This window comes from Simochromis diagramma, unplaced genomic scaffold, assembly GCF_900408965.1.
Source record: "Simochromis diagramma unplaced genomic scaffold, fSimDia1.1 OVJJ01000308.1, whole genome shotgun sequence".
NCBI classification, from domain to species: Eukaryota; Metazoa; Chordata; class Actinopteri; order Cichliformes; family Cichlidae; genus Simochromis; species Simochromis diagramma.
The window spans coordinates 3,563,989-3,591,287 of record NW_024386785.1 but is presented as its reverse complement, the minus strand read 5'-3'; the positions used below and the strand labels follow the sequence as shown (position 1 = coordinate 3,591,287).

The following is a 27,299-nucleotide window of genomic DNA, read 5'->3' as shown; positions in this document are numbered from 1 at the left end:
TGCAGTAAAGACGTCTGTCAGCACGACTCTTCAACTGTAAGAAATAAATGTGTGATTACAGAGAAAGTTCTGGGAGCTCTCTGTCCAGACTGTCCTGTAATTATTAAACAAAGTTTCTGTTCACAGAAAATGTTGTTTGAGCCGCTGTAAGAAACAGACATTTCTATAGTTTACAGAGGAAAAACAGGAACTTTTCTCTCAGTAATTGTGATTTTATTACTCTGGTGCAGCATGAAGGGCCGCGGGGGAAACTTATAAACTTATGGAAACACAAAAGTGCAAAATGTATTCCATCCATCACATTTCCCAAAGCCATCCAGTGGGTGGAGTAGTCGCCCGTCTAATTTTGGCCCCCAGACCTTATGTTTGACGCCCCTGACGTAGATCGTCCTCCTCAGCACTTCTTCCACCGTTACACAGCAGCTCGGCTCTTTCCTCATTTTGTTGACTTCCTTTGAGAAACGTATGAATCTCTTTCAGTTCTGCGCTTTTTAACAGAGCTGCTGACACATTATTCCAGCTGTCTGATGGATTCATTTTGTTTTTATGTAATGAAATTGCAAACGTGCCACTCTGTAACACTGTTTCCGGCTCCTTGTCTCTGCAGAGAGCCGAGGAGCCTGATGATGATTCAGAGGTTTGCTGCTAGCTTTCACACAAACACACAGTGATAGCGGTCGAGACAAACAGATACGTGTTTTCACAGCAGGATGTGATACCCGTCTGTCACAGTGTTCATGCAGCTGTTTCACAGATAACCTCAGCTGCTGTTCTCCATCCAAACGCTGCTGGAGCCTTTATTTAAGCGCTTGTTGCTGATTGGACGTGGGCCTTTCACCTGCTCCACACTCTTATTTTAAATCCAGAGGCGACCACGGTTGGACTTTTAGCTCCTGGACTGTGGAACGGCCTCACTCGGCCCGTTGGGGTGATTCTGTGAAAACCTTCTTGTTTTAGTTTATGCTTGATTATCGTGTCCTTCACTTCTGCACGTGAATGTGTGAACGTGCGCTCGTGTTTGTGTCAGTATGTTAAGACTGTGAAACACTGCGGCTGAACCGAGTGTTTCAGAGATGATGACCAAAGCTCCGCGTGAAGGACGAGCTGCCAGCGGTCACCGACGTCTCTTTTCTGTCACATCGTGATAATTCTGAATAAACGCTGATGGTTAATGAAACTGTACAACAGTCATGGTTAAAGTGATGATCACAGCTTGTTGACCGAAGGCCTTTTAACCACCTGTGATGATCTGAATGCTGGGGGGTGTCCCACAGTCCGAGGTGCATTTATGCAGCTTTTAAAAGGATTTCCTTCTGTAACTGATTCAACATCTCAGTCTGAGAAAGAAAAGGCTGTTTTGTGTTGTGGCTCCATCTTCTCGAGCCACGATCCAGTTCAGGGTCGTGGGGGGGCCTTGAGCCGATCCCGGCTGACACTGGGCGAGCTGCGATTGGCTTCTATAATCGTTTCTTATTGATAGCAGTTTAGTTTTCTCCTTGGCTCTGCTGCACCTGATAAGCATCAGATTCTCATTTTTCCATTGGCTGCTTGTTTTGCACGTCGGTAAAAGTTCTCAGCTAAACGGCGTAAATACACCAAGGTCTCCGTCCGACCCGCCATCGGCTCAGCTCGCCACCGACAACCAGACCTCCGAACACGATGCTCTGCTCCGGACTCAGCAACACGCTGTGTGAGTAGCACACACTGATAATCCTTCATGCAGAAATGCATGTGTGCTCGCTTTGCTGCAGATTCTACTTTCATAGAGCAAATAATCAAACAGCTCTGTAGATACACGCGTTTATTGATCAGACGATCAGGGTTCATGTGCTGCCTGAAAATAATCAAAGGGTAAGAAATGGTTTATGCAGGATGGCTTTTAAGCTGACAGGATGGAAATACAATTCTGCTGTTAAATAATTCAAAGTCATTGAATAGAAATCATTTTATTAAAAAGCTTCAAATGTTTCCAACATTCTTACAAGAGACAAACATCTTTAATCTAAATGTTTATTGTAAGGAGCTCTGACATCATCTCATGTTGTTGATAAAATCATTTGTATGCAGATGCTGAGCTGCACTGACAGCGAATAGAAATATGATCGGGGGTCGCTGACCTTTTACTGCAGTTTTCTCCTTTTTTCATTCGATATCATTTCATGTGTGAGTTTGGAGACGAACCAAACTCAGTCTAACACTCAGGTTTCCTTCTTGTTTTTCAGTGCTGGCAGCAACATGTTTACTCGTGAGTTCAGGTAAAAGTCTGTTTTTGTGCTTCTCTGTTACCTGGTTTATTCTCATTAATGGACATTTTTAAAAATGATCCTCACCTTTACTTCTCTGCCCCTGAGCTGCAGGCCTGGCTCATCGTGGGATTTGGAAAGTAGTGGGGATATAAATCTGGCAGATTTGAATAAACTGTGAGATTAATGTGTTTTTCAGTCCACATGAGCAGGTGCACGCTCTTAGACAGCATCAAAGGTCAAAGGTCAGACACTTACAGAAACTCTTAGAAGATTTAAGCTCCTATTTGAATTTTAACACAGATCCAATCAACATTAAATTATCTGTGGAGAAGTTTCATTTACCACAAACACAGTGGGAACACCTGCCCACTACCCCCCCACTCTAAATCACACTCGCGTCTGCCTCGATTCATCGCCGTCACTCGCACCTCGTCACGTGACCGTTGCAGCTTTCAGAGACAGAAAAGCCGTCAGACCGTCGGTTTGTGCTGTGACTCTGCGTCAGTCAGCTGACTCCATGGCGGCGCTAACTGTTCAGCAGGAGGAGACGAAGAGCACAAAATAAAGATAAATGAATCAGTGAAGGAGAGAGAGCCTCAGATAAGGTCAGACGTTTAGTCTCTGCTGCCAGCAAACAGCCAGGCTGTCCTTGAGTCTCATCGTAGAGTCAAAACAGCAGACAGAAGCCGTCGGCTGACCTCCCTCCACCCTCCCCCCACACACACCATCAGCTGTGAGCTCATACCCACTCTGCTTTTTTAACTCTTTATTTTTCCCTCCAGGTGTAACCCGAGCCAAACGTTTTGTCCCGTCCACTGCGACTGCCATATCCAGCACCAGAGTGATCACCTGCGACGGCCACCTGGTCCAGCACCTGTGCTGTGGTAAGGCAGACACAGACTGTATGTAAATGATGGCTATAGATTTAAAAGCCAACACTAAAGAACCCTAAGACTAAATTCTTTTCATGTCCAGCTGGGGGCGACACCTGCGATTGTAAAATCCATCCATCTCTGCTCTGAATCTCTCTAATCTCTGCTTTTGTGTCATACTGCGTGAAACAGAGAGCGGCGTGATCGTTGTGGAGTCAGTCGAGCACACATGTGGAGATGAAGAACACTGCTCTCAGCACGACAAACTGAAGGCCATCAAGAAGAGGTGACCACTGTCGGTAACAAACATTTGAAACAATAACACGATCACGTCAGTGAGCTCCATCTCTCCCCACAGCTGTGACGGAAAGAAAACGTGTGACATAGACATCCAGATCTTTGGTACTCCTGTTCCCGGCGCCTGCAAATACCTGGACACCACCTTCGCCTGCTTCCCAGCAGGTCTGTATCTGAATACTTCCAAACTCTGCCCGTGAGTTGTTACGGTTTGTGACGCGGTGTTTCTCTTTCAGTCCACAGCACAGCGTGTGAAGGATCCAACGCAAACCTTCGGTGTGGTGAGTGGGGCAGTTCCTCTGCGATTCAGGTGGATTTGTTTCATTGATGTACAAACATGGTGCTGATTTAACACGGTGAACTCTTCCTCAGATGAAGGAAAGGCTATAGTCGTCTACTGGGCTGACTACGGGCGCCGCGATACGACCACATGCTCTCAGCATCGTCCAACCCACGAGATCCAAAACGCCCATTGCCCCAATCCCACCGCTAAAGTCGCTGACAGGTACCGAGGCTCGTTCTTCCCTCAGCCCGACGCAGATGTGACTGAACACTTCACAGTTCATCCTGCTGCTTCTATCAGCAGTCACACGGTCAATAAACACCCGTCACCCCGTCCCACTGCACCACACAGATGATGTGCTGAATGTTTCTCTTCCCAGGTTACAGGTTAACCCTGGTTTCCCAAACTGTGCACACTGGTTTAGATGTTTCCTGACAAAGTATGTAAAGCCTCTGTTGACTCACTCACCTGCTTTCACAGCTGCAACGGGAAAAGCAGCTGCATTATTGAAGCGAGCAACTCGGTGTTTGGAGACCCGTGTCCAGGCACCTACAAGTACCTGGAGGTGGCCTACGACTGTGAGCGTAAGTACCTCAGAGTCGTAACAGAGCTCCAACGTGCCCTCGGGACACTTTGCTGCAGAGCTTTGGTCCCTACGAACATGTTTTGAGTGGATTTTTGAATCACAGTGATGAAATCTGTAGATGAATTTGTAGTTTCTAATTTGCTTCCTCATCAGTGCACACCGTAGCATGTGAAGGGTCTCAGGCAAACCTTCATTGTGGTGAGAACACATTTCATACTTTTGTATCGTTGGTGGATTGGTTCGATAGAAACCCAAACACAGTTATAGTTTAACTCCATGAACACTTCCTCAGATGACGGACACGTTATCGCCATCCACTGGGCTAATTACGGACGCCGTGATACGACCACGTGCTCTTACCAGCGTCCAGAATGTGAGATCCAGAATGCCCGATGCATCAATCCCACGTCTAAAGTAGCTGACAGGTACAGAGGCTCGATCTTTGCTCAGCCTTACATCTTCACTCAGATGTATTTCCAGCCTCGGCCGACTCACTCATCGTCTGCTTTCACAGCTGTAACGGGAAAAGGAGCTGCATTATCGAAGCGAGCAGCTCGGAGTTCGGAGACCCGTGTCCAGGCACCTACAAGTACCTGGAGGTGGCCTACGACTGTCCGTGTAAGTGCCTTGAGGCTTTGATACCTTCAAAATATGGTCAAAGACAAATCTGTGCACGAGAGATTAATCTGCATTTGGAAATGTGTTTCTTTTTCAGTCCACAGTATCACATGTGAACATTCTTATGCGAACCTTCATTGTGGTAAAGTTGCTTCTTTTCTATTCATCGTTTAAAACTGTGGTGATTTCATGCGATAAAAATAAAACATGCAAGTGAAAAAGAACTGATATATCAATAATAACAGGCTGATAGTTTAACAGTGTGAATTGTTCTTCAGATGAAGGACACGTTATAGTCGTCCTGTCGGCTGAATACGGCCGCGATGACTCGACCACGTGCTCTTACAAACGTCCTCCCGCTCAGCTCAGTAACACCCAGTGCTCAATTCCCACCAGCAAAGTAGCCGAGAGGTACAGACGCTGAGTCTCTTTACACTTTCTCTCTGATGACTCGAGTATTTAGAGCCTCTGCTCACTCACTCTCATTTACATTCACAGCTGTAACGGCAGAAACAGCTGTTCCATCAAAGTAAGGAACTCTATGTTTGGAGACCCGTGTCCAGGCACCTACAAGTACCTGGAGGTGGTCTACACCTGCGAGAGTAAGTGCCTCAAAGACCCTTTGAACGACTCCTGAACAGCTCAAATCTCTGCAGACACCAGAAAACCTAAAATCATGTGTACTCACGCTTACAAAGCTACGCATCAAATCTCTGATTGGATTGTTAAATTTGTGATTGACATGACATTGGCCAATCAGATAAAAGGAAGAAAAATAGGGTCAAGAGTTTCACACATATTTTTTGGCTAAGTCCACACGCAAATATATATATGTATATTTATTTTTAAACGCACATACAAAACTGATTTACAAGTACAAAATATTTATGATGACAATTTGAGCCCATAGGACTTGATATGAAACTCTTTGTGAAAATAATTTGTTTTCTTTGCAGATGTGATTGAAGAAGAAAATCCATGAAATCAATAAAACACCATGTTTGTGCTTCAAATGGAACGATTATCCAATCAGTAGTCAATAAGTAGATAAATCCAATGCAACACGTGGCCTGCAGGACAGTCAGGCTGTCGACAGATGATTGAACGTCAAACTGATTAAACGTCTCATAATTTTTCCTTCTTATTACAAAATAAAATTAATCGACCAGCCCTGCCTCAGCGTTGTGTTTAACATTAAAGGTGTCCATCCCATAATTCATGGACAGGATGCTGTGTGCTGAACATGTGAATGTGTTAGTGTCACTGCAGAAAGCAGTCAGACAAACACGACTCCGGCAGCTGATTTCAGCCCAAACTAATAAAGACCCCGCCCCAAAGTTAACGTGTTACCATGGTGATCTGGTTAGAAAAAAACAAAACTGTAACTTTAAGCTCAACATACTGAGTAAAGTCCTTCATGTCAGTCACTGCATGGTGTGTGGCCTTACTGAGGTCCTCAATAACGTGACCTGTAAACCTGCCACTCTGAACATTTATACACAAAATCAAACAACTCCATACAAAACCACTTTAACATGTGCACAGTCTGAATATCTAAACGCTGTGACAGCATAACTACACTTTGAATTTAGATTACGCCGTAGCCTTGTGAACGTTCGCTTTGTTTTATACGCTTAGTTGTTTATTTAGTTGTGTGAAGGGAACTCGCAGAGTAAGACTTTCTTTGCTCAGCGTAACTATTTGTGTTTTGCAGTCTTCTTCTGATCTGCACTAATGCTCCCTCATCTCAGCACAGGCGTCTTTAAACTGTGAGCCCTGTTCTCTTCAGACGGCCTGTGAGCGTTTCTGAGACCGACTGAAATTAAACACTCGAGCTTCGCCATCTTCACAGATGTTTTATTGGAGGTCACAGCAGCACAGGACCAAACATCGACGATGCTCATCATGGAAAAAACAAACAGACAGAATTCCACATTGAACAGGTTTCAGTGCACTTCAGTAATAAACACAAAAATCAAGTAAAACTACTCGGACTGGAAACTTTAATGCTTCATTATCAGCTTTTTCCTCAAATTGATGGAGAATGTTGGAGTTAATAAACAGAGTGGAAATGATTCCTTTAGCATCCATAAACAGAGCGGGCTCCCTTCATTCAACATCTACACCTCACTGGTCAAATAATGTAAACACAAACACACTAATTACATCAGTTTCACCAACAAATAACTTTTTCTATAACGTACATTTGTTCCTGTATGTACAGTCGTCCCTTTCCTGTGTTAAATGAATCCAGCCTGAGGACTGGGCTCAGTTTACGCCTCAGGTGTTTCTGAAGGTTTTTCCAGAGTCCTCACAGAACAAAAGCTGCACAAACTGTTCAAATTAAACAGTTTCAGTCCGGGCCGAGACTACATGCACAGGACCACGAGTGCATCAGAGGGAGCACAGAGAGTGAGCGCTGTGCTGCTGATGTATGCAGACGTTAGCAGGTTTTTATCCCTGCAGCCTCAGACTCGGCTGAGAAACAGCAAACAATAAAAAAAATAAAATAAAATTACATGACATCATATTACATGAAGTACAGGAAGGTTTAGGTTTTCCATTTTAGGATCATATTAATGCTCAATAAGTAAGTAAATAAATAAATATAAATAATTCTCAACACAACTTTGGACCCTCGAGCAGTACAGCCAGTGTACAGCCCTGTGATCATCACCAAACAGACGTGTGGCTGAGAAGTTCCTGCTGATGTTAGCTGAGGTCACGGTCACACTGTCATGGAAGGTCTCAGGTTTGAGACCCTGCTGTCACATCATCCTTTCCTGTTACAGACTGTAGCTGATTTACAGTGAATACAGTCCAGAATAAAGTTGGAGGATCACCCAAAGATTTGTTCATGTTCTACATGAGTCCGTGTGTGTTTCTCAAAGATCATTAAGGAGTTAATTTGGAGGCAGGACTCTGGAAAAGCATCCAGCCTACAGAGGCTGACACATGAGGACAAACTGAGGCCAGCTTCAGCCCATATTTCAAATATAAACGGACACATTTATGTACCAGTGAATAAAACCTTATTATGATCGCACTGAATAATGCCCAAATACAGATGGAAGGGGGGAGGAATGCAGTTGGAGGAGTGGAAGCATTGCAGTGAGAGGATGGACAGGTGTGGTGCAGGTGTGTTACTCCGTCTGTGGCACAGAGATGGCCGGGCCTTTGGGATCATCAAAGCGGTCCATCGTGCGCAGCTGCATGATCATGTGCAGGCCGTAGGTGAGCACCAGGACCATGAGCAGACTGGTGATCAGACCCATCCAGATCCCTGGGGAGAAGAAGCCGGCGCAGTCGCTGGCGTACGAGAATTCACCACCGCTCACGTTAAAGCCCTGAATCTGACGGCGAGAAGGAGAAGGGGTTCAAAATGTGGCGTTTGCTTCACTTCAAACTCACATAACAGGCCAGAAATCTCACTGACATACTCATACGTTTATAAGTCTATTTATTTATTGAATGAATAGATGCGCTTCTTTGGGGTTGTGTGAGGAAGGGCATCATAAATATTTACAAGGGGCCGGGTTTAGCCGGGCCGTGACGTAGACAGGAATCCTAGTATACTAGGACACGTGTCCAGAATAAACGGAAACACGGGGAGAAGTTTCACCTACAAAAATGAATCCATTTCACTAATTCAGCCCAACTGATGAGCTGAGGGGGGCAGAGCCATGGTTTACGACCTTTGGACCAATGAAGACGAGCGGGGATGTGAAAAATTAGCCTCTGTAGCTCAGAGTGTGTATTATGTGTTTTATCCTATTGTAAAGTGTCCTTGGGTGACTTGAAAGGCGCCCATTAATAAAATGTATTATTATTATTATTATTATTATTATTATCATCATCATCAGACGGCAGGAAGGCCGGCCCCCATTACAAATAAAGTGTGCCAATATTTTTATTTCATTTGTAATTTTAGCTTCCAGCTGTTATAAAACCAGTATAATCCAGTTAAAACCAGTATTCTTCTGCAATTATAATTAATATGGTCTAAAAGTCGCTCTGCTCATTGCTGTCAGCACATGCAGACATCCAACAGAGGAACCATTTTACACCCGACATCTTATGTTGGATTTTATTATATCACCAAAGACCAAACAATCTTACCTGGAAGTCTTCAAAGGAGACCCTCCACTGATTGGCTGGGTCTTTGGATGTGCGCGGGACGAGCAGCGGCCACTGGAAGCTGGTGACGGACTCGCAGCGGTACGAGTACTCGGCGGGAGCGTAAATGTTCCTGCTGCCGTTAAACGTGGCTTTGGTACCGTCGTACTCCAGCTCCACGGCGTCCAGCGTGAACCAGCGCCGTGCCGACACCTTGTAATTCCGCTGACTCAGAGCAAAGCTGAAAAACACCAACGAGCAGAGCATCGAATATCTTTAACAGCAAAACAGGGAGTTTTCAAGAGTGCAGCAGGACTGATAAATGTAAAAGTATAGATATAATATATTAATGCATATGGGTGTGTGTGTGTGTGTGTGTGTGTGTGTGTGTGTGTGTGTGTGTGTGTGTGTGTGTGTGTGTGTATTCATATCTTTATGGGGACCAGAAACAGGAAGTTTACTACACTTGTGGGGACCAAAATTCTGGTCCCCACAAGTATGAGGGCATTTTTGAGATTCAAAATATGGTTTTAGTGTCGGGATTATGATAGAGTAAATGGCTAGGGGAAGCGTTATGTCAATTAGATGTCCCCACAAGATATGAATACCTGACGTGTGTGTGTGTGTGTGTGTGTGTGTGTGTGTGTGTGTGTGTGTGTGTGTGTGTGTGTGTGTGTGTGTGTGTGTGTACTTACATCAGTTTGAAGCTGCGGTGGTTCAGCACGTTCTTATAATTCAGAACCAAACTGCAAAAAAACAAACATGAAAGAAAACAAACTCACTTTGACCTTTAGTCAACTTTATGGAAAATATTCTTCATGCAAATCAGAGCTCATAACTCTGAAGGACCCCAACACTACAAACAGCATCGCAGTGAGATCGACTGACTTCCTGTCACAGCTGTTACATTTATTCTGGGACAGCTGATCAACGCTTAAAGAGCTTAAATTAAAACGAAGACTGAAACTTTCTTTATCGCTTTATCATTTCTGAAGCAAACAACAAACAGCCAACCAGATGACGTTAATGGATTAGTGGAGGATGAAGAGTTATTACTTAATAAAAGCATAACTCAACTGTGACACCTTAAAATACAATAACTTTAAAATATCATTAACAGAACAAATGCTATGGTTCGGTTTGGATTCAGGAGACAGACACTCTCTACTTTTAAGATTAGGCTTCAAACCTTTTGCTAAAGCATATAGTTAGGGCTGGACCAGGTGACCCTGAATCCTCCCTTAGTTATGCTGCAATAGGTGTAGGCTGCTGGAGGATTCCCATGATGCACTGGGTGTTTCTCCTTCTTTTTCTCTGCACTGCATCATTAGTTATTATGAATCTATGGCTCTCTTCCACAGCATGTCTTTATCCTGTCTTTCTCCTCTCACCCCCGATGGTCACAGCAGATGGCCGCTCCTCCCTGAGCCTGGTTCTGGTCGACTGATTTTACCCACCAGTGTTAAACGCACTAAATGAAATTTACACCCGCAGCAGCATTTCATGAAAAACAAAACATTTTAAAACATTTGAATTTCAGACTCCAGTTTGAGCGGCGTCAGAGCTAAGTGATATTCACATCACAGCATGAAAATGAATGATTGTTTTTACATATTGTATTATGTCACAGGTAAAAAGCACCTGGCTTTGGTTTTGTCGCAGCTTGAGCCGTCGAGGTTGGGGGTGACGCCTTCTCCAAAGGTGGACGGGGTGAGGTCGTGCTCCTCCCAGCGACCGCTGCGGAGGATGCTCACCGACAGGCTTTTAGCCCACAGCAGGATGCAGCTGTTCTCCCCCTCCTGCAGAATAACCAGTGAACAGAAAGGTTCTCCTTACAATGGCATCTGGATTTTCTGCCACAACATCTTTGACGTCAGCGCCACCCTGTGAGCTGCCGACCCAAGTTTCAAATTAGTTTGAGAATATTCTGGATTTTTATTGCAAATCCAACATCGTGTCAATGTCAGCGCGTTAACTTCATTCATGACTTGAAAGTTCTGATTTTGCTCTGCAACAGTTTGTTGTTGGTGGGATTTACAGTCAAACAGAAAACAGCCTTTAGGAAAAAAAGAGTTCAAATGAAAAAATAATCACGATTACAAATAAGAAATGATTTAAGGAAGCAGAGTCAAAGTCCTGCTCAGGTATCTGTGACTCCACCTTGAACTCGACGGGTGGGTACGTTTCAGCCCTCTCCTTGATCCTCCGCTGCTTCTCCCGTTCTCTACCCCTCTCCTTGTATCCCCCTCTGACCTGCAGCAGCGAGCGCCCCCCACCCAGACCGGCCTCCACAGAGAGAGACGCTGCCTCCTGTGTAGGAAAAGAAAGATGGAGGGAGGGGGGCAGGTATGACAAATGGCTGCAAACATATATAAATGTTTCTGAATGAGACTCGGACTCACCCTGGAGGGCCGCAGGGCGGTGTAGATAGCCGTATACGGAACAGACTGCGACTTCATGATGTTCAGCACCTGACCAATCACTTCATCTGAAAAACACGCGTCACAGAGAAAACAGTCACAGGAAAAGATGGCAAATAAAAAGCTCACAGATGATTGTGAGAATCGCATGCTTCAGAGTCTGAGCTCCGCAGTCACTGGGTCAGATTAAACAGACTCACCGTTTCCACTGAGAATCTCTTTCGCTGACAAGAGATCAGCTCTGAAACGACAAACGAGGCCAGGAAGGATGGATGAGTCTTAATGTCTTTGGAGGAGAGGCTTCAGTGTTTTTAAAGCTCATCCAGATGAAGTGTGTGGGTTATTTCCCTTCTAGAAAATTACCTCTTTAACTTTACCATGCGACGTTTGAGAAATTGAATTTCAATTTTTAGAAAATGTACGAACAGCGACATCAAGGCCCGTTTAGAAACCATTATAACAGGATCAAAGCCTGTGGAGGACATGACCACAGCTGTTCTATGTGAACTCAGTTCACTGAGCTCAAAATGAGCAAAACTACCAGCTGCAGTCCAAGACAGAGGATGACTGATTATATCATTTGGCACAAAGTAACTGGCAGTATAAAACGTTTACAGCAGGAAATCCCATTAACGGTTAATTATTGAACAGTCAACAGACCCGATGCCGTAGGGCAGTCTGAACACGAGCAGAGCAGGCGAGGAGGCGTTCAGTCTCAGCTGGCTCAGCGTCTCAGGGTCCATGTACAGAGGGGAGGTGTCCAATTGGTCCTGCAGCTGGCCAATCACTGCATTGGATGCAGGCCAGGAAACAGCAGGTAAAACCAGAGAGGAGGATGATGACATCAGAGCTCCCTGTGACAAAGAAAAACCACGAGTGACCGACACACACCTGAGAGTAAACCGGAAACGTTCTGTTTGGTTTGTTTCATCGTGATAATACCTCCAGGTTTGGAAACACATTATCCTGCTTGTTTCCAAAGGCTCCTCCATACATGGTGAAGTCCTCGATGCTCATCTGAAGACCGAGAGGAAAAACAATGAGTCATAAATGTTTTAGACCACAGAGAGCAAAGAGAAACTGTGAGAGACGGTTTTAACCTCCAGTCAAACACTGCTGACCTGTGAGGCCGTCTGCCATTAGTTTTACAAGTCTTGACCAAATTAAATAAAGAAATACCAAAACTTAAAGAGTTCTGATAAATGTGAAAAGGCTACATGATCATGCACATAAACGGGACGGGGCCATACAAGAGCAAACGAGACGAGGAGCATTTGCGCTTGTGTTTAGCTTTAGTGCCTCAGAAGAAATTAAAAAAAAAAAAAAAAATCAAGGACGCTCAACAACAGCGTGAGGGCTCAGGGGTTTACCTTGTCCTGAAGGAAGAGGACTATGTTATGTGGTCCGACGTCCAGAGCTTTCTCCAGGTAGGAGGCCAGCTGCTGCTGCCCAACGATGTGCCCGGCTGTTGGAGGAGCCTGAGCTGGCAGGGAGATGCTGCAGGAGACACCAAACACAGGTGGAGGAGTCATGAAGTGCTGCTACAGAACAAGAAGAGTCCTCTACCAGACCGAATCTGATGGATTCACAGTGAAGCGGTTTTATTATTGTCGTTTCAACCATCTGCAAGAACGTATACGGCCTTTAATGAGTGAGGACCAAATTATCTGCAGCACATTCCTGATTTTCTTGCAGATACAGATGATTGAATATTATTAAAACAGGAGAAAAACCCAAGCACTTCACAATGTGAACTTCTCACATCCGAAGACCCTCATCAAAGGCCGTCAAATACATAATGTATTCGTTTTTACAGTATGAAAGCCTTTGATAACACATGCTGCTCTGTCTTCTGTGTGTCAGGCAGCACAGACAGATGCAGGAGTGTTTGCTAGCTGTCAGGTGGACTGCACCCGTCACTCATTGGGCCTGCAGGATATTCTCATGTCACGTTCTCTGACTTAACCTCGTGTTTCAGCCAGTCCGCTCAAATTAAACGCTTTCCGGGCCGTGTACTGTGGTGACGAAGCAGAGAACATAGTTTTTGTCCGCTGTTTTTCTCACGGCTAACCGTTAGCCGCTGAGGCCGCAGAAGGAGCCGCGGAAACGGGACCAAAATCAGTAAAACTTCACGGCTACGTACCTTCCGCTGGTCCACAGCAGGAGCGGCACCTGCTCGTCGCAGCTCGCCAGCTTCAACACGTTCAATAAAGCGAGAAAAACGGCCACAGCCGCAGTGATGCGCCGCCGCTGCAGTGCCCCCGCCGCCATCTTTACAGCCTCTGACAGCACGCTCGTGACGTTTCACGAGATCACTTGACCAGATCACGTGACAAGACGGCGCAGCGGCGGACGTGAAAAAGGATTTTTTTTTTTTTTTTTACTTCAAATGTATCAACGTTTTAATATTCTATTATTTGTAAGTGTTGTTTTATTTTGCTAATATTAGACACAATGTAGTAATGGCAAATAACCATGATTTATTGTTCACGTGATACTATTATTTTAATGTCATTTAATGTTATTAAATGTTTTCTTTTTTTAAATACAAGTATTATTTACTGTAACAGATATATTGGAAACCGTAATTCCCTTCGACATGTCCAATTAATCATCCAAAGTGAGAATATTTAACTTTTCAAAGAAACATCTTAAAAATTACGTTCTACAAAAATATGGAAACATTCACGATTTAGCATAAACTGATCATCTTTAGTGGCTTAATGTACACTTTGTCTACATAAAGTGTAAGGTTTGCTAAGCACTCATAATGCCACCAAACTGTTCGTGGATCTGTTAGACTGGTGCAGAGTTTAAAGATGAACCACAAATGGAACAAATTCAAACTTAGAAAAGTCAGATTCTTTATTGGACTTCACATCAAGTATAGGAAAGAGTGGCAATCACATTAAGGCGATGCACTTATAAAATTAGCACAGACTTTGTCCCTTATAAAATCCTTTTTGTCCTCTGTGATAAAATAAGTTATGTACATCAGTGATGGGGCAGCATTCAGGGGTTTTAGGATTAACAGGAAAACTTTGATTGAAAAAGAAAATTATCAACACAACTAAGAGATGACTGAAAAACAGCAAGGAGCGATCCAATGATCAAACATAACAGTGCGATTACCTCAATCATTTACTGCCTGAGCATCTTTCTGATAACAGCTGCAAACATCTGGCATGCAGCACTTTGACTTCCTCATGCACAGAGGAGCATGATGAGTACTTTTTTTTTTTATTAGTTTAAACAACAGCAGCTTTACATCTTAAAGAAAAAAGAACTGGTTATTAAACAGATCATCAAAATTGAACAATTCAGCAAAACTGAGAAAAGCATTCAGCTGGTGCAGAGCCCGATCAGAGCAGGATCATTTCTCCCACACTGACAACAAGTTACCAGATAAAACGTGCACTCCATGACCCGTCGATGAGCAGCTGCTGTCTGTTGCTAGGTGAAACCTCCTTGTTACTTAGAGCCTGGCCTGGTGGAAATACTTATTCATACATAGTGACTGGTGGTTGCCAGGCAGTCACCAGGTGCTCACCCTAGTAACTGGGACTTGGTTAACTAGTCTTGGTTTGCTGCCCTTTTGAGATCTATTGTGTGTTTCACCAGTAAGAAAAAAAAGCAAAGTTCAAGGCTATTGTTCACCGCACCCTCCCCCCCCCACACACACACACACCCACACACACATAAAGGTCATGAGGTGGCCCCTTCACTCGCCCATCCATCACCCGACCTCCTCTCTCCTCCTCAGACTCAACACCAGCTTCTGCTGCTGCTCTGGACTTCAAAGTTGGATGACATGAAAAGCTGAATCATCAAAATCAAAAAGCCTTCTGATACCAAGGAGGTAAAAGAAATTCTCCTGAGGGCTTCTGGTTCTAAAGGGTCCCAGAGAAACCATGTATTCATATGTAATCAATCATTCATACATCTGCAGTGCTACTCGTCCTGTTTAGGTGTGCAGTGGACCAACCTGATTTTGAAGCAATAACTGAATTACAAAATGAGTTTGTTGCATCCAAAGTTACAGAAATGCTCGTTTACGACTGTCAGCGAAACACTCTGAGGCTCAGTGATGTCTCCGTGTGGAGGTGTGGGAGCTTCTCTGTATATGGGGTGTTATCCTCAGGGCTGATGTGTGAAGGACCAGTGTCTGCAGGCAAACGCAGGACGGCTAGGACTCAGGATCTGGTCTCTACCTGCTTGTGCAGGGCCTCGGCCTGGGCTTTCAGGCTCCGAAACTCCACCTGGACGAAATCCGTCAGGGTCTTCCTCATTTCCAACTGAGGGGAAAATTTGAAACGTACGTTCAGTATCTGTTATAATCACTTTCTACATTTGAGAAAGTGAAATCTCTGAGAGTTAGTTAGGATTCACTCATGGTGTTCATGGTGACGTCCTGAAACCTCCTGTTTTATCTGACAGAAGAAGTTTTTTTGTTGTTTTTTTACTTGCTGGTGTCAGCGAACTTCATGACAGCACCTTAAATGACGCCGTGCTCACCTGGCTCTTGTTTTCAGCTCGGAGGGTTTCAACGAGATCTTTGACACTGAACGGTTTCCCCACGAGGACGGTGATTCTCTGCAAGACAACGAAATATGTTGAAAAACAAAAAACCCTCAAAGATCCGAACACATCCTGGAGTCAGACTGAAGGCGTCTCACCTTGCCCGTGCGAGGAATGTAGGGCTCCACGTTGGGCAGCACGTCGCTCAAACCTGACATGAAGCAGAGAAGAAGTGATGCGTTTCCTCTGTACCTGCATCACTGCGTGGCGCTGTTCGCCGACCTTAATCCATCAGACTGCTGCTACCTTGCTAATGTCTTGTGGTGACATCTTAATCTGTAGTCTGAGATATTCTGAAGCCATAACAGGAGCGTCACTCACCCACGTGCCAGAGCGGCAGGATTATCGGATTAAGCGAGCACTCCGCTATCAGCCGACCAACACCTAAAACCACAGAAGCACAAATGTTCACACTGATGATCACAGCACGACATCTGCTCCAACAGAGACGCACAAACTGCGCTCACCCCACTTTAAACGTATGAATTCCTCCGTCATGTTGATTTTGCCTGAAATAAAATCAGAGAAGAAGAGTTCATTTTCACAGTAAGAAAAAAATAACGACATGTGAGGAGGAGGTTCACAGACCTTCTGGAAAGACGTGCACCCACTCTCCTTTGTTCAGCTTCTCCAGAATAAAGTCCATTCCTTTCTGGTAAACACCATCACCTACAGACACAAAACGGTTTTACACACGTTTTGATCACTTAAATAATATCACGTAACAATGTCAGTGTGCCCGTTTGCGTGTAAGAGTCTACATGGACTTGTCCCATTTAAGGTCTGTGAGCATTCCTCACTCATTTCTGTCTATTATGTCAAGGCTTTTTGTTTTCTCTTATATTTATGTTATTAGTTTATTAGTAAGTTTAATGCGACTGGTTGCATGACTGTGGAAATTTGCAATTTTGCTATAATCAGCCAGGTTTACAGTATGTTTGATATACTTGTGTTCGTGTCTTGTCCTTGTTAAATAATGGAAAGAAAGAAAAAGAAAACGTCTGCTGAAGGTTTTCTGTCATTCACAGGACAACAAACTGAAACAGAAAAAGCCCGACGTTCAGACTTCTGCTCGGATACTCATGTGGTGTGATGCGCTCAGATGGGCTTACCTCTGCAGACGGGAACACACTTCCCTCGGCTGAAGAACCTGGAGTGCAGCTCTTTAGTGAAGCAGATGTCAGATGCTGTAGGTGTCCTGTCCAATCACAGGTAAGTGAAAATTACACGTCCCTGCTTCTAAAACATTAACAGGCTGAAGCTCAGAAGAAACGAGATGAAGCTCACCATCGCATCTTTTTGAAGTTCCACAGCTGCCTGAGCCTCAGGACGCCTGCCGCAAACACACGCCGTTACCATCCAAGTGTTAACCAGCAGTGAGATTTCAGATCGAGTCTGCTCTTACCCCAGATGTGCGGATCATCCATACAGGACTGGTGGTTGGATAGAGTGATGAGGGGCGTGTCCGAAGGCCTCTGGTCAACCAGGTTCAACAGAACCTCGTGGTTGTGGACCGTCAGACAGTTCATGTACTCTTAGGAAGAAGAGCAGGAGGCAGGATCAGTCGAAGGTTCTCTGAGTGACATCCAGAAAATTAACTGAAGATATGGATGAATTTGACCTCAGCAAACTGCCCACATCAGGAAGCAGAGTTTGACAATATTAGCCAGAAGAAAAGCGAGAGAAAAGCAGACAACAGCTTTCTGATAAAGCCTCCAGCGTTGGCCTGCAGGCTGCTTCCTCTCTGATAAGATGAACGTAAAATTTGCTTTCTTCTCGTTGATATCAGCAGCTCGCTTTCCCTCTAACTCCTCTGTGAAGCCACATCACTGTTATCTTCGTCCTCGTGTGGACTCTGTGCTGTACTGTGTATATTATTTAACAGTACAGTTCAGTCACTCATGCTCTCACTGAGCATAAACACCCAGAGACCGTTGGAGGCAACCAAGAGACGTGATTTTCTTTTTAAAGAAGTGCAGTTTGCTGCTAATAAGCGAGAGTGTACAAGTTATCATTCAGCTTATAACTTACTGGTCCAGAAGTAGGAGTAGGAGCCCACCATGCCCATGATCAGTGAGCTGGAGACCCTCCACGGCAGAGCGGGGCATTGAGGGAACGGCCATCTCACCTCCAGGGGCATCACGGCGCTCTGCTGACACTACATCCACACACACACTCACCTGAACACAAAGCCACGCAGGGGGAGGCTGAATGACAGAGACAGCGGGTGGCGCTCAAACCAAACTCCTGCTGTCATACTGTAAGAGCGTAATCTTCATTAAAAGCAACAACTTTATTTGTTTGGTTTTTGTTTCCTGTCAACAAAACATTTTGTCTGCTGCGTTTGAAAAGCAAACTCCTCCATGTGTTATATGATTAAAAAGAAAAACAGCTTCCCACATATAACCGTATGTAATAATAATAACTCCATGTGAGTGCCTGTATAGTTTCTGTAAGGATTTTTATTTGCACTGAAAATGTTCAAAGAGGACTCAACATGCTCCTGTCTGCACACCTCAGGGTTAACCCTGAACTTACTTTGATACGGTCAAATCCTGCATGGTGACTCAGACCTCTGAGGTTTAAACCCAACTACGAAACAGGAAAGTTATCTGAAAACTGTCGTTTTTGTATCTCAGCCACTGCCAACTACAGTTTATCCGAACAACGTGTGTCCTCGAGTACATCCTAGAGTTTTATGCTATGCAAAAATAAAACAAAAACCTGTTGAAATGATGTTTTGGACCTTTAGGACACCGTAGCCACGCGAAACAGTAAAGTAAGTAAAGAACAAACAAAAAAGTCAAAAGAAACTTAAAACGAACCAAATTTATAAAGTTGTGTCTTTGGAGTCTTTGTATTGTCTATAAGAGACCAAACCAAGTTTGAATAAATTCCACGTGGTTATATTTATGTCTCATTAGCTCACACAGCACGCAGCTTTAGGATGAAGTGAGCAGGAAGAGCAGCCGGCTAACGTTAGCTTGTTAGCTCCTGGCCAAAGTTTACGGCACACTGACTTCTGAGAGACGTGATAATGAAAGAAAACAACGAAAAAGTTCATAGTTCAAAATTTAACTCATCTGAGTTAAATGTTAAAGGAGTGTTGTCTCAGCTAACGGTGCTCGGCAGCTGCACTCACATTATGTCAGATTAGCTAAAAACGGGTTTTATTTCCTCAGAAATGCAGAAAAAAATCTCGTCGTTAATTTTTATGAAACTGCATAAAAACATTTAAAGACATGAAAACTCCGGCAGCTGCAAACATCACCACATCTTACATTTCCTCACCTTTCTCCTGTCTCCTGCTAACAGGCTGATGGTCACCAACCCCGGAAGCCGTTATCACGCGCTGAACTATGGGTAATGTAGTTTTCGGTTAAACTTTACGTTTTCCCTGTTTATTACAGATGCGCGCAATTTATATTTATGTTTCTTTCAAACACGTTAACGCTTCATAAAATAAGACGACTTCAAGACGCTGTTATTTCCTTTAAACGGGTTTAATGTAGTCCATCAACCTCTTCAGCAATGAGAAACGAGGTTTTATGGGTAACGGAGTCTGGGAAGTAGGCCAAAGGTGACTGTTTTTTTTTTTTTCTTTAATCGGACCTTCTCTGTAAGAAAATAATGGTAAATGGTAAATGGCCTGCATTTGTATAGCGCTTTTCTAGTCCCTAAGGACCCCAAAGCGCTTTACACTACATTCAGTCATTCACCCATTCACACACACATTCACACACTGGTGATGGCAGCTACATTGTAGCCACAGCTGCCCTGGGGCGCACTGACAGAATACTTAAATACAACATATGTAAATGGATCATTTAGTATTCAATCAGGATACAACATCTGGAAGTAGCCAGTTATTACAATAATACTAAACTGCAAAAGCCCTGAAAATGAAATGTTGAAATGAATGTTAAAATGGTATGTTTTATTAACTCTACACCTTATGATTGGCTGAAGTCTTAGGCCTCTGTAAGCTGTAAAACGTGCTATTTTAGGATATACACATACAGTGTGTGATTTTGAGAAACTTTGTGCTGTCACTGTGATGTTACAGAGCACGGCTCTATGCACATTGTCTATTGACAATGAAGGTCAAGATTAAATGCTCGGCTGACCGTGGTATTCATGTCAGCAGGGCCTATATATTCTTGTGATGTTTTGATCTTTAAAAATTGTTGGTAAAATAAAGTTTTCACAGATTTTCACATGTGAAACGTACGCACAATAGTAATTAAAAATACAGCTTTCCACAGTGCATGTTCATGAATATGTCTGTATTTTTTCAGTGAATTAGAAAATGAAATTAGTAAAAACAGTTTATATTTGAATTTATTTTGTTCAATGCAATCTTTAGATTCCATACAAACATTTTTGGTCTCATCATTATCGTCTGTTTTGCTTGTTATTTAAAATGACCATAAAGAAAAAAACCTCTTGTGCTCCGTCATGGCAACAGTATTTGCATAATTTCTGCTGTGTATTTGTTTGGTCTCAACTCCTGTTCAGGTCTCGCAGAGGCAACATGATCTCTTCAAAGGCTTCATATACAAATGCAGATGGAGCCCTTTGCCCCTGCAGTGGGCCAGCGGCCCATTTAAAACAATTCCATGTCTAGCAAAGTGACGTCATCTATTTAAATACTTGGATTGAAGAAATACTGATGCTGGTATCTCATCACCATCCAGCAATGTCTGTTTGGGAGCTTAGTTGTGCCTGTGTAGCATTCACACTGTATTATTCTCTCTAATAAATAGCATGTACTTCACATTCCAGGGTACATACCAGGATACTGGACACACGTACAATTATTATGACTGCAGTGGTGCATACGAGCAGCTGGGAAACTCTGCTACTACTGACAAAGGAAGAGGAGAGGGGGGAGGCATGTTTGGAGGCAGTGAGAGAGAAGGACAATTCATGAATGTAGTGAAGGAGGACAGGCAGAGAGTCGGTGTGACAGAAGAGGATGCAAAGGCAGAGGAGATGAAGGCAGATGATCTGCTGTGAAAAAGAAGAAGAAGAAGAAGAAGAAGAAAAGGTCTGGAACTTGTAAACAACAGGACCTGAAGATTTGCTGAAACTTTCAGTTTTGAGACGCCTTAACGCCCACTCACATCCTGGGCCATCTGACCTCAGGAAATCACATGATAGGGCGGGGCCAGGTTTCACAATGAGCTCATCCTGAAACTCTGGCTGATTGTGACCCACACCCGCTTTCACACCTTGGCTCATGTGATTAGGTAGAGGATCATCAGGGGGTTCTTTGTCCCTCTGTGGGGGGAAACTCCCACAGGGTTTAAATCTGGGACTCTCCACCATTTGACTCTAGAACTGAAGAAGCTGTCTCTCAAATTGTACATGTTTCCACTGCTCCCAATCTCAGGAACAATGACAGACGCCACGTTTTTGGAAAATATATTTTTAAAAGTTTAAAAGTACACGTTAGATTTATTTCACCAACACTGTTTGAGGGAGAAAATCTCCAGTTACTGCTTCGTCATCTTTCACCAGCTCGGTGCGAGCAGGTTCAGGCCCTTTAATGCCACCTCAAATCCCAGAAAACAAGCCTGAGAGGGAGAGAGGAGAAGAAAGCCATGATGAACACGTGTGCACTGTACTGATATGAGGGGTGAGATAAGCATGTATTAATATTTGAATGAGTGTTACAGCGTTGGCTGGGAAGGCTCGCAGGAAAACTGCATTGAAGCCCTTGTAGAGAGCTTTAGGTCCTTCTTCTCGAAGCAGTGCTCGCAGGACATCAGCCAGACCTCTGTACTTCCCATCTGCAGCTACACACAAACACACAGTTTACCCATCCAGTGTTAATCTTATCCAGATAATAAAGCTAAGCTGGAAACGTCACAAACCACTGACTGATGTCATGGTGTCCTTCTTTTATGTGGTCTAAAAATCTACTAACGAAATGAAAATACTAGCTTCACTTGGACTCAGCTCTGACCTGTCTGGAAGTTGGACTTGAGCACGTCTGGGGGAAGAGCGATCACCCAGTTTAATATTCCGGCTACACCACCAGCCAGGAGGATTCTGGGAGTGCTGAGCTGAGACACACTGGCACACAGTCAGAGAGAAGTGAAAGCACAGATTTACAGCATCTGACAAATCTTTGGTCTTTATAGGAGTTAGAACTGTTCAAATGGATACTGACCTTTGACCCTCAGGGGTCAGGACATCCTTGAGATATTCATACGTGAGGAAGTACAGACCGCTAGAAGGCACGTCTGAGACCGAGATGGAGAGAGAAACAGTCACACCGCTAAACCTCGGGTCACCTCAGCTCCTCTGCTCGAGGTCACACAACACTGTCACGCACAAACATACAGATACACAAACCACAGTGCAGCGTACCTCTGATGAGAGTGAGCACAGTTCCTTTGTAGACGCTGCGGATCCCCTGCTCCTTATAGAGCCTGACCGCACAGTCCAGCGGACCTGCGTACTTGGACCTTCCACCGCTCGACTGCACCTGGAAAACACACATTTCACAACATTTACTTAAATACATAAATATATGTGTCAGTCATGCCTTTAAATATGTGTTGGATTAAAGCCTCCCATGGATATAGTTTATAACTACTCAGGTTATGGTATAACCACACGAATAAAAGTTATGCAACTGATGTTTAAAGCTGGACATGTGAGCAGAGCGACTTCTGCACGTGTCTGTGAATGAAGAGCATTTGGTCTCAAAAAGCACCGTAAATTATAATCAACCATAAAACAAGTGTTTACTTTGGATTCTAATTATATCACAGGAACCTGACTGCACGTACACACACACACACACACACACACACACACACACACACACACACACACACACACACACACACACACACACACACACACACTTACCTGTAGCAAGCATTTGATCCTCTCTCCTGGAGCTACTATCACTGTAGTGAAGACTCCTGCCAGACAGCCGGACAGGAATATCTGATGGTACCTGAACAGAGCAGGTGATAGAAGTTCAGCTGTGTAGAAGTCAGACTCACTCCCAGGCAGCCACCTCAGTAACAGCTGGGTACTCTTCCAGGCAGTTATCATGAACCATGACCCAGATTAATATTATTTTTCGTTTCCCTGGTCAGCAGGACCAACAGCATCTTATACGTATTTGAAACAGCTGTTTCCCTCTGGAACATCTGCTTCTACAACTACTGTATCTCTGCACAGCTGCAGAATTCTTTCAACTTCAATTCAGGATTTTTTGAATATTCGCTCGCTTTGAATCTCCACCAGCAGCTGAGGGAAACGTCTGCCTCTGTAGCTGCAGATGCAATATTTGCACCAGTTAGTCTGCAAAGAGCAGTTTCTTGTTGCTGCGCCTGTGAGTCAGCTGCACATCAGTAGGGTGTTGACGGGGAAACCTGAGAGTATTTGGACACACTTCCACACATGAGCATCTTTAAGAGCAGCTTTAAAACATTCTTACAACAATAAATGAAGATTCAGAGATCAGATCACTATGATGGGTGGATTAGGGCTTCTCTTCTTGAAATAGCTTTCTGATTGGTTGGATTGAAAGGTGGGTGGGGCTTCTAGACCAAAAATGAGACTGCTACTTATGACATCATACAGATCCAAGAGTAGAAAAGAAACTGACAAACTGAGTGTTTAGAGCAGTTTGAAGCCTGAACTGAAGTCATCTCGTCATTGGATCAATAATGTTTCGTAATTTCTCAAATTTTTTGTGCAACGTATTTTAGTGCTGAGATTTTAAATCTCAGTGGGTCTTCCCTGGTTAATTAAATAATAAAATGTAAAAATTAATTAAAAGTACTGTAGACACACTGAGCTCAGTATTAAAACTATGGCCACCAGTGGAACATCAGTGCCAGGAAACAAAGGATATCAGGTCCTCTCTGAACACAGGATACTGTAGTTCTGCTCACTTAACTACAGACACACTGACTGTGTTGCTATAAAGTCTTCAGAGGTGAGACAGAAGCTACCAGTGATCGCCAACTCATGCTTAACATTTCATATGTACGTCAGGGTAACAGGACGGGGGTGTGAAGGGGGCGTGCTGCTTCAAATGAACGAATGACAACAGAAGGAAGGGAGGCAGGGCGAGAGTTATATATAGAGAAACACACAAGCGACAGTGTGTAAGCTTTGGAGGAGTGTTTGAAGGTTAAGGTGACGTTTAATGATTGGATCTAGCCTTTTAGCTGTGATAGTTACACATTACTGATGTTGAGCCTATTTTAAAAACAGCTGGATGTGTAACAGGTCTGCTCCAGCCTACAAACACAGACAGGGCTAAAAAGAAAATATGCTCTCTTTCACTTCTAAGGTGTTAAGCAGGTCTTAACATTGGATCAATTCAGCCTCAGATGAACAACAACACATGAGCCTTCACACCAACTCACTCTTAAACAAAAATGAAGCCAAAAAGCAGAAGCTGTAAGAGCACCCCATGATTCAGCAGCTTTAACAGGAATGAGCTGAAGCAACTGTTTCCTGCGTGACTTCATGAGTCTGTCACGTCACTGTGGAGGAGTTTTATTCCACTCATCTTCACAGTGTTGCTTCAGTTCGATGTTTGCAGCATTCATTTATGCACAGCTCTCTGAAGGTGTGTGTGGGTGTGTGTTTGAACTAACATGAGCGGTTTTCCAGAAGCCGTCTGTTGGAGCTGTTTTCCAAGACCAAACCCAAAGAAACTGATGGCCATCATAGGAGCCACACCTGCCAGGGGCGCCCCCATGCCTTTATAGAGACCAAGGATGCCCTGACACACACACACACACACACACACACACACACACACACACACACACACACACACACACACACACACACACACACGATTTTAAATGAGTTTCTAGTTTTTAATTAAAGTGCCTGTACTTCAGTTGATGTGTCACATGTTGAAAACAGAGCTGAGTGGCTGTGGCCTGTGTGACTGTCCTGCAGAAAGCGCTCACCTCTTTGGATACGGTCTTGCGTAAGCAGTCATAGGTTCCTGTGTAAAGCACATACTGAGCGGCTTTGGGCTGTGTTTGTAGTCTCACCTGAAACACACAGTTTAAATAAGAAGAATTACACACACGCACAAACACACACAGTGACCATGCAGGAGGATTGCTGAGTGCTGTCAGACAGGAGGAGACACCCACTAACATCTGCTGCTCTGTCACTGATAAACAGGGCGGTGCTGCGCTCATGTGACGGTTACTGCGATGCTGTGATCAAACTGTTTCTTCACAAAGACTCAGTGTGTCGCACACAAACACACAGACGTGGTTTAGATAGACTACAAAAAGATCTGGATTAAAAATAATGCCCATGTTGTAACGATAGGTTGTTGGTATTTAGCATTTACATTAGATTTCTGCACATTCAAAGTTACTATATGGTAAATGGCCTGCATTTGTATAGCGCTTTACTCAGTCCCTAAGGACCCCAAAGCGCTTTACACTACATTCAGTCATTCACCCATTCACACACACATTCACACACTGGCAATGGCAAGCTACATTGTAGCCACAGCTGCCCTGGGGCGCACTGACAGAGTATGCACAATTATGTGAATAATAAAGTTATAAAAATCATAAGCAGTTATTACTTTAAAAAACTAAGTTATACGTTTTAGAAAAGGTGAAAATGCGACAGTGAGAGTAATGAGACGTTTCTATTGTGATGTGTTCAATACATGTGATGCTTCATGGCTTTACTTTGTTTTCGTCAGAAATCTGATTTTAACTTCGGGAGTTTGAGCCGCACACTTTGTACCCACGCTGTGACATTTCCTCGACAGTCTCCCGCTGGCTCTAAGCAGCCTCATTACTCCGTGTTCAGGTGGCCGCCTCGGCAACAGTTTAAGCCGATTTGTCGGTAATCTCTTTAGCACCACGATCTGACATTTCCCGTGACTTCAGAAACATTACCCCCCCGACACACACACACACACACACGGGCACACACACGGGCACACACGTGGACGTGGACTGAATGTTTCTGTCTAAAGGTCTAAATCAGCTGTGTTGAAGCTCGGCTCGGGCTGCAGCTCTCACCTTGATGGTGTCCAGTGGGTGTCCGGCCAGCAGCAGACACGCTCCTCCGACACCCCCAGCCACGAAGTTCTTGAACGGAGACTCTCTGGGCTTTTCCTCCATCCCGCTGACCCCGCATGGCCCGAGTACACAGCCGGGCAACCTCACCACCTCACACCGCTGCTGTCCAGGGAGGGGAGGGTGCGACTGTCAGCTGTCTGTCTGTGTGTCTGTCTAAGCGCGTCTCTCTCTCTGTGGACTTTGTCTCTCAGAGCTGAGCGGAAACGAGAAGAAGTCTGTGAAGGTTCTCAGAAACGAGAAGAACAGTTATTCCTGTAAATAATTTATCTTCACAGTCACCCCTTCACATGTCCATAAACTCTTTGCTTTAGTCATATGGCGCACTTTAAACCACTGTTTTATATTTTTGTAGCTTATAAAAATCTGCCGCAGGTGTATTCACAGGTAAGGTTGAAACAGGGGATACAGCGCCCTCTGGTGTTCGCAGAGCGAAAGATGTGATTTCTTAACACTGTCCAAAGTAAAAATACTACACTGCAATAGTACACCTGAGGGTCCTTCACTGCTGCAAAGTCTTCCTTACCTCTGCTGAGGAGGTCCTGCTTCCGGCAGTGTTTGTGTGCCTTCCCATCTGAAAACACAAAGACTTTTGAATAAATTCAGATCCTGCAGATGGCGTCATGTTAACGGTCCACTGAAATTCAGCTTCCATCCACCAGCGTCTTCAAGGTCATCTCTAGGAGTTATTGGTGGAAAATGGCCAAAAAACACCCAATTTTTCCTAAAAGTGTGATATGTATCATCAAAATCTACAAAGTAACATAAAACATGTGAAATATGCCACATTTGACGTCTCCTTCAAGGTCAGTGGATCGATCTGAAGGTCAAAATGATAATAATGCTGTATAGTGCTATTTTAAACTTCTCTTTCCCATTGTTCATATTGACAACAATAACAAGGAAGTGGATAAAAATAGGGAATCATACATGTGGATTGTAAATATCGTGGTACTTTGGACCTCTGACTTCTTCTTCCAGGTTAAATAAGGTCAAACTTTCACAAAACATTTTTTATCTTTAAAACTGTGCTTAAGATTCTGCTTGTTTGTTCGTACTGGCTACACTGAGGAAAGGATACCGGTATATGGTGACTTTCACATCATAGCTTTGTTGTTGTTTACAAAGTTATCCACTCTTACATGTTTATATAAAAATAGAATATTATTCCCTT

At 44.0% G+C, this 27,299-nt stretch overlaps 4 protein-coding genes across 9 annotated transcripts; 1 reads left to right on the top strand and 3 right to left on the bottom strand.

Annotated features, from left to right (window-relative positions):
* The first annotated feature begins 37 nt into the window (after positions 1 to 37).
* On the top strand, positions 38 to 6,072 carry LOC120728089 (L-rhamnose-binding lectin SML-like). 2 transcript variants are annotated; one of them, XM_040022789.1, is made up of 15 exons: positions 40 to 1,690; positions 2,223 to 2,255; positions 3,029 to 3,130; positions 3,311 to 3,404; positions 3,477 to 3,580; positions 3,652 to 3,696; positions 3,788 to 3,920; positions 4,179 to 4,282; positions 4,438 to 4,482; positions 4,577 to 4,709; positions 4,799 to 4,902; positions 5,000 to 5,044; positions 5,181 to 5,313; positions 5,401 to 5,504; positions 5,859 to 6,072. In XM_040022789.1, the coding sequence occupies exons 1-15, from the start codon at positions 1,660 to 1,662 to the stop codon at positions 5,882 to 5,884; spliced, it is 1,236 nt and encodes a 411-aa protein (XP_039878723.1). In that variant the 5' UTR covers positions 40 to 1,659; the 3' UTR covers positions 5,885 to 6,072. The 2 variants fall into 2 exon arrangements, with proteins under 2 accessions (XP_039878724.1, XP_039878723.1); XM_040022790.1 differs by lacking the exons at positions 4,577 to 4,709; positions 4,799 to 4,902; positions 5,000 to 5,044 and having other exon boundaries at positions 38 to 1,690.
* A 666-nt stretch (positions 6,073 to 6,738) lies between these two features.
* On the bottom strand, positions 6,739 to 13,728 carry atp6ap1a (ATPase H+ transporting accessory protein 1a). The gene is made up of 11 exons (XM_040022786.1): positions 13,582 to 13,728; positions 12,809 to 12,935; positions 12,381 to 12,455; positions 12,099 to 12,292; positions 11,639 to 11,679; positions 11,421 to 11,506; positions 11,179 to 11,328; positions 10,660 to 10,817; positions 9,714 to 9,764; positions 9,022 to 9,259; positions 6,739 to 8,255 (listed from the first exon to the last, which is right to left on the bottom strand). Exons 1-11 carry the CDS (start codon positions 13,707 to 13,709, stop codon positions 8,046 to 8,048), a joined length of 1,458 nt encoding a protein of 485 aa, XP_039878720.1. The 5' UTR covers positions 13,710 to 13,728; the 3' UTR covers positions 6,739 to 8,045.
* Positions 13,729 to 14,278: 550 nt separating this feature from the next.
* taz (tafazzin) lies at positions 14,279 to 19,429 on the bottom strand. 4 transcript variants are annotated; one of them, XM_040022919.1, is made up of 11 exons: positions 19,308 to 19,429; positions 18,048 to 18,174; positions 17,422 to 17,550; positions 17,304 to 17,349; positions 17,129 to 17,214; positions 16,605 to 16,685; positions 16,484 to 16,525; positions 16,338 to 16,400; positions 16,115 to 16,167; positions 15,954 to 16,031; positions 14,279 to 15,733 (listed from the first exon to the last, which is right to left on the bottom strand). In XM_040022919.1, exons 2-11 carry the CDS (start codon positions 18,154 to 18,156, stop codon positions 15,632 to 15,634), a joined length of 789 nt encoding a protein of 262 aa, XP_039878853.1. In that variant the 5' UTR covers positions 18,157 to 18,174; positions 19,308 to 19,429; the 3' UTR covers positions 14,279 to 15,631. The 4 variants fall into 4 exon arrangements, with proteins under 4 accessions (XP_039878853.1, XP_039878851.1, XP_039878852.1 ...); XM_040022917.1 differs by having other exon boundaries at positions 18,048 to 18,196; positions 19,308 to 19,422; XM_040022918.1 differs by having other exon boundaries at positions 18,048 to 18,196; positions 19,298 to 19,320.
* A 1,848-nt stretch (positions 19,430 to 21,277) lies between these two features.
* Positions 21,278 to 26,905, bottom strand: si:dkey-150i13.2 (mitochondrial carnitine/acylcarnitine carrier protein). 2 transcript variants are annotated; one of them, XM_040022913.1, is made up of 9 exons: positions 26,069 to 26,905; positions 24,980 to 25,066; positions 24,656 to 24,783; positions 22,902 to 22,992; positions 22,395 to 22,512; positions 22,195 to 22,267; positions 21,988 to 22,097; positions 21,696 to 21,811; positions 21,278 to 21,595 (listed from the first exon to the last, which is right to left on the bottom strand). In XM_040022913.1, exons 1-9 carry the CDS (start codon positions 26,168 to 26,170, stop codon positions 21,533 to 21,535), a joined length of 888 nt encoding a protein of 295 aa, XP_039878847.1. In that variant the 5' UTR covers positions 26,171 to 26,905; the 3' UTR covers positions 21,278 to 21,532. The 2 variants fall into 2 exon arrangements, with proteins under 2 accessions (XP_039878847.1, XP_039878846.1); XM_040022912.1 differs by having other exon boundaries at positions 21,696 to 21,817; positions 26,069 to 26,899.
* Positions 26,906 to 27,299: the final 394 nt, after the last annotated feature.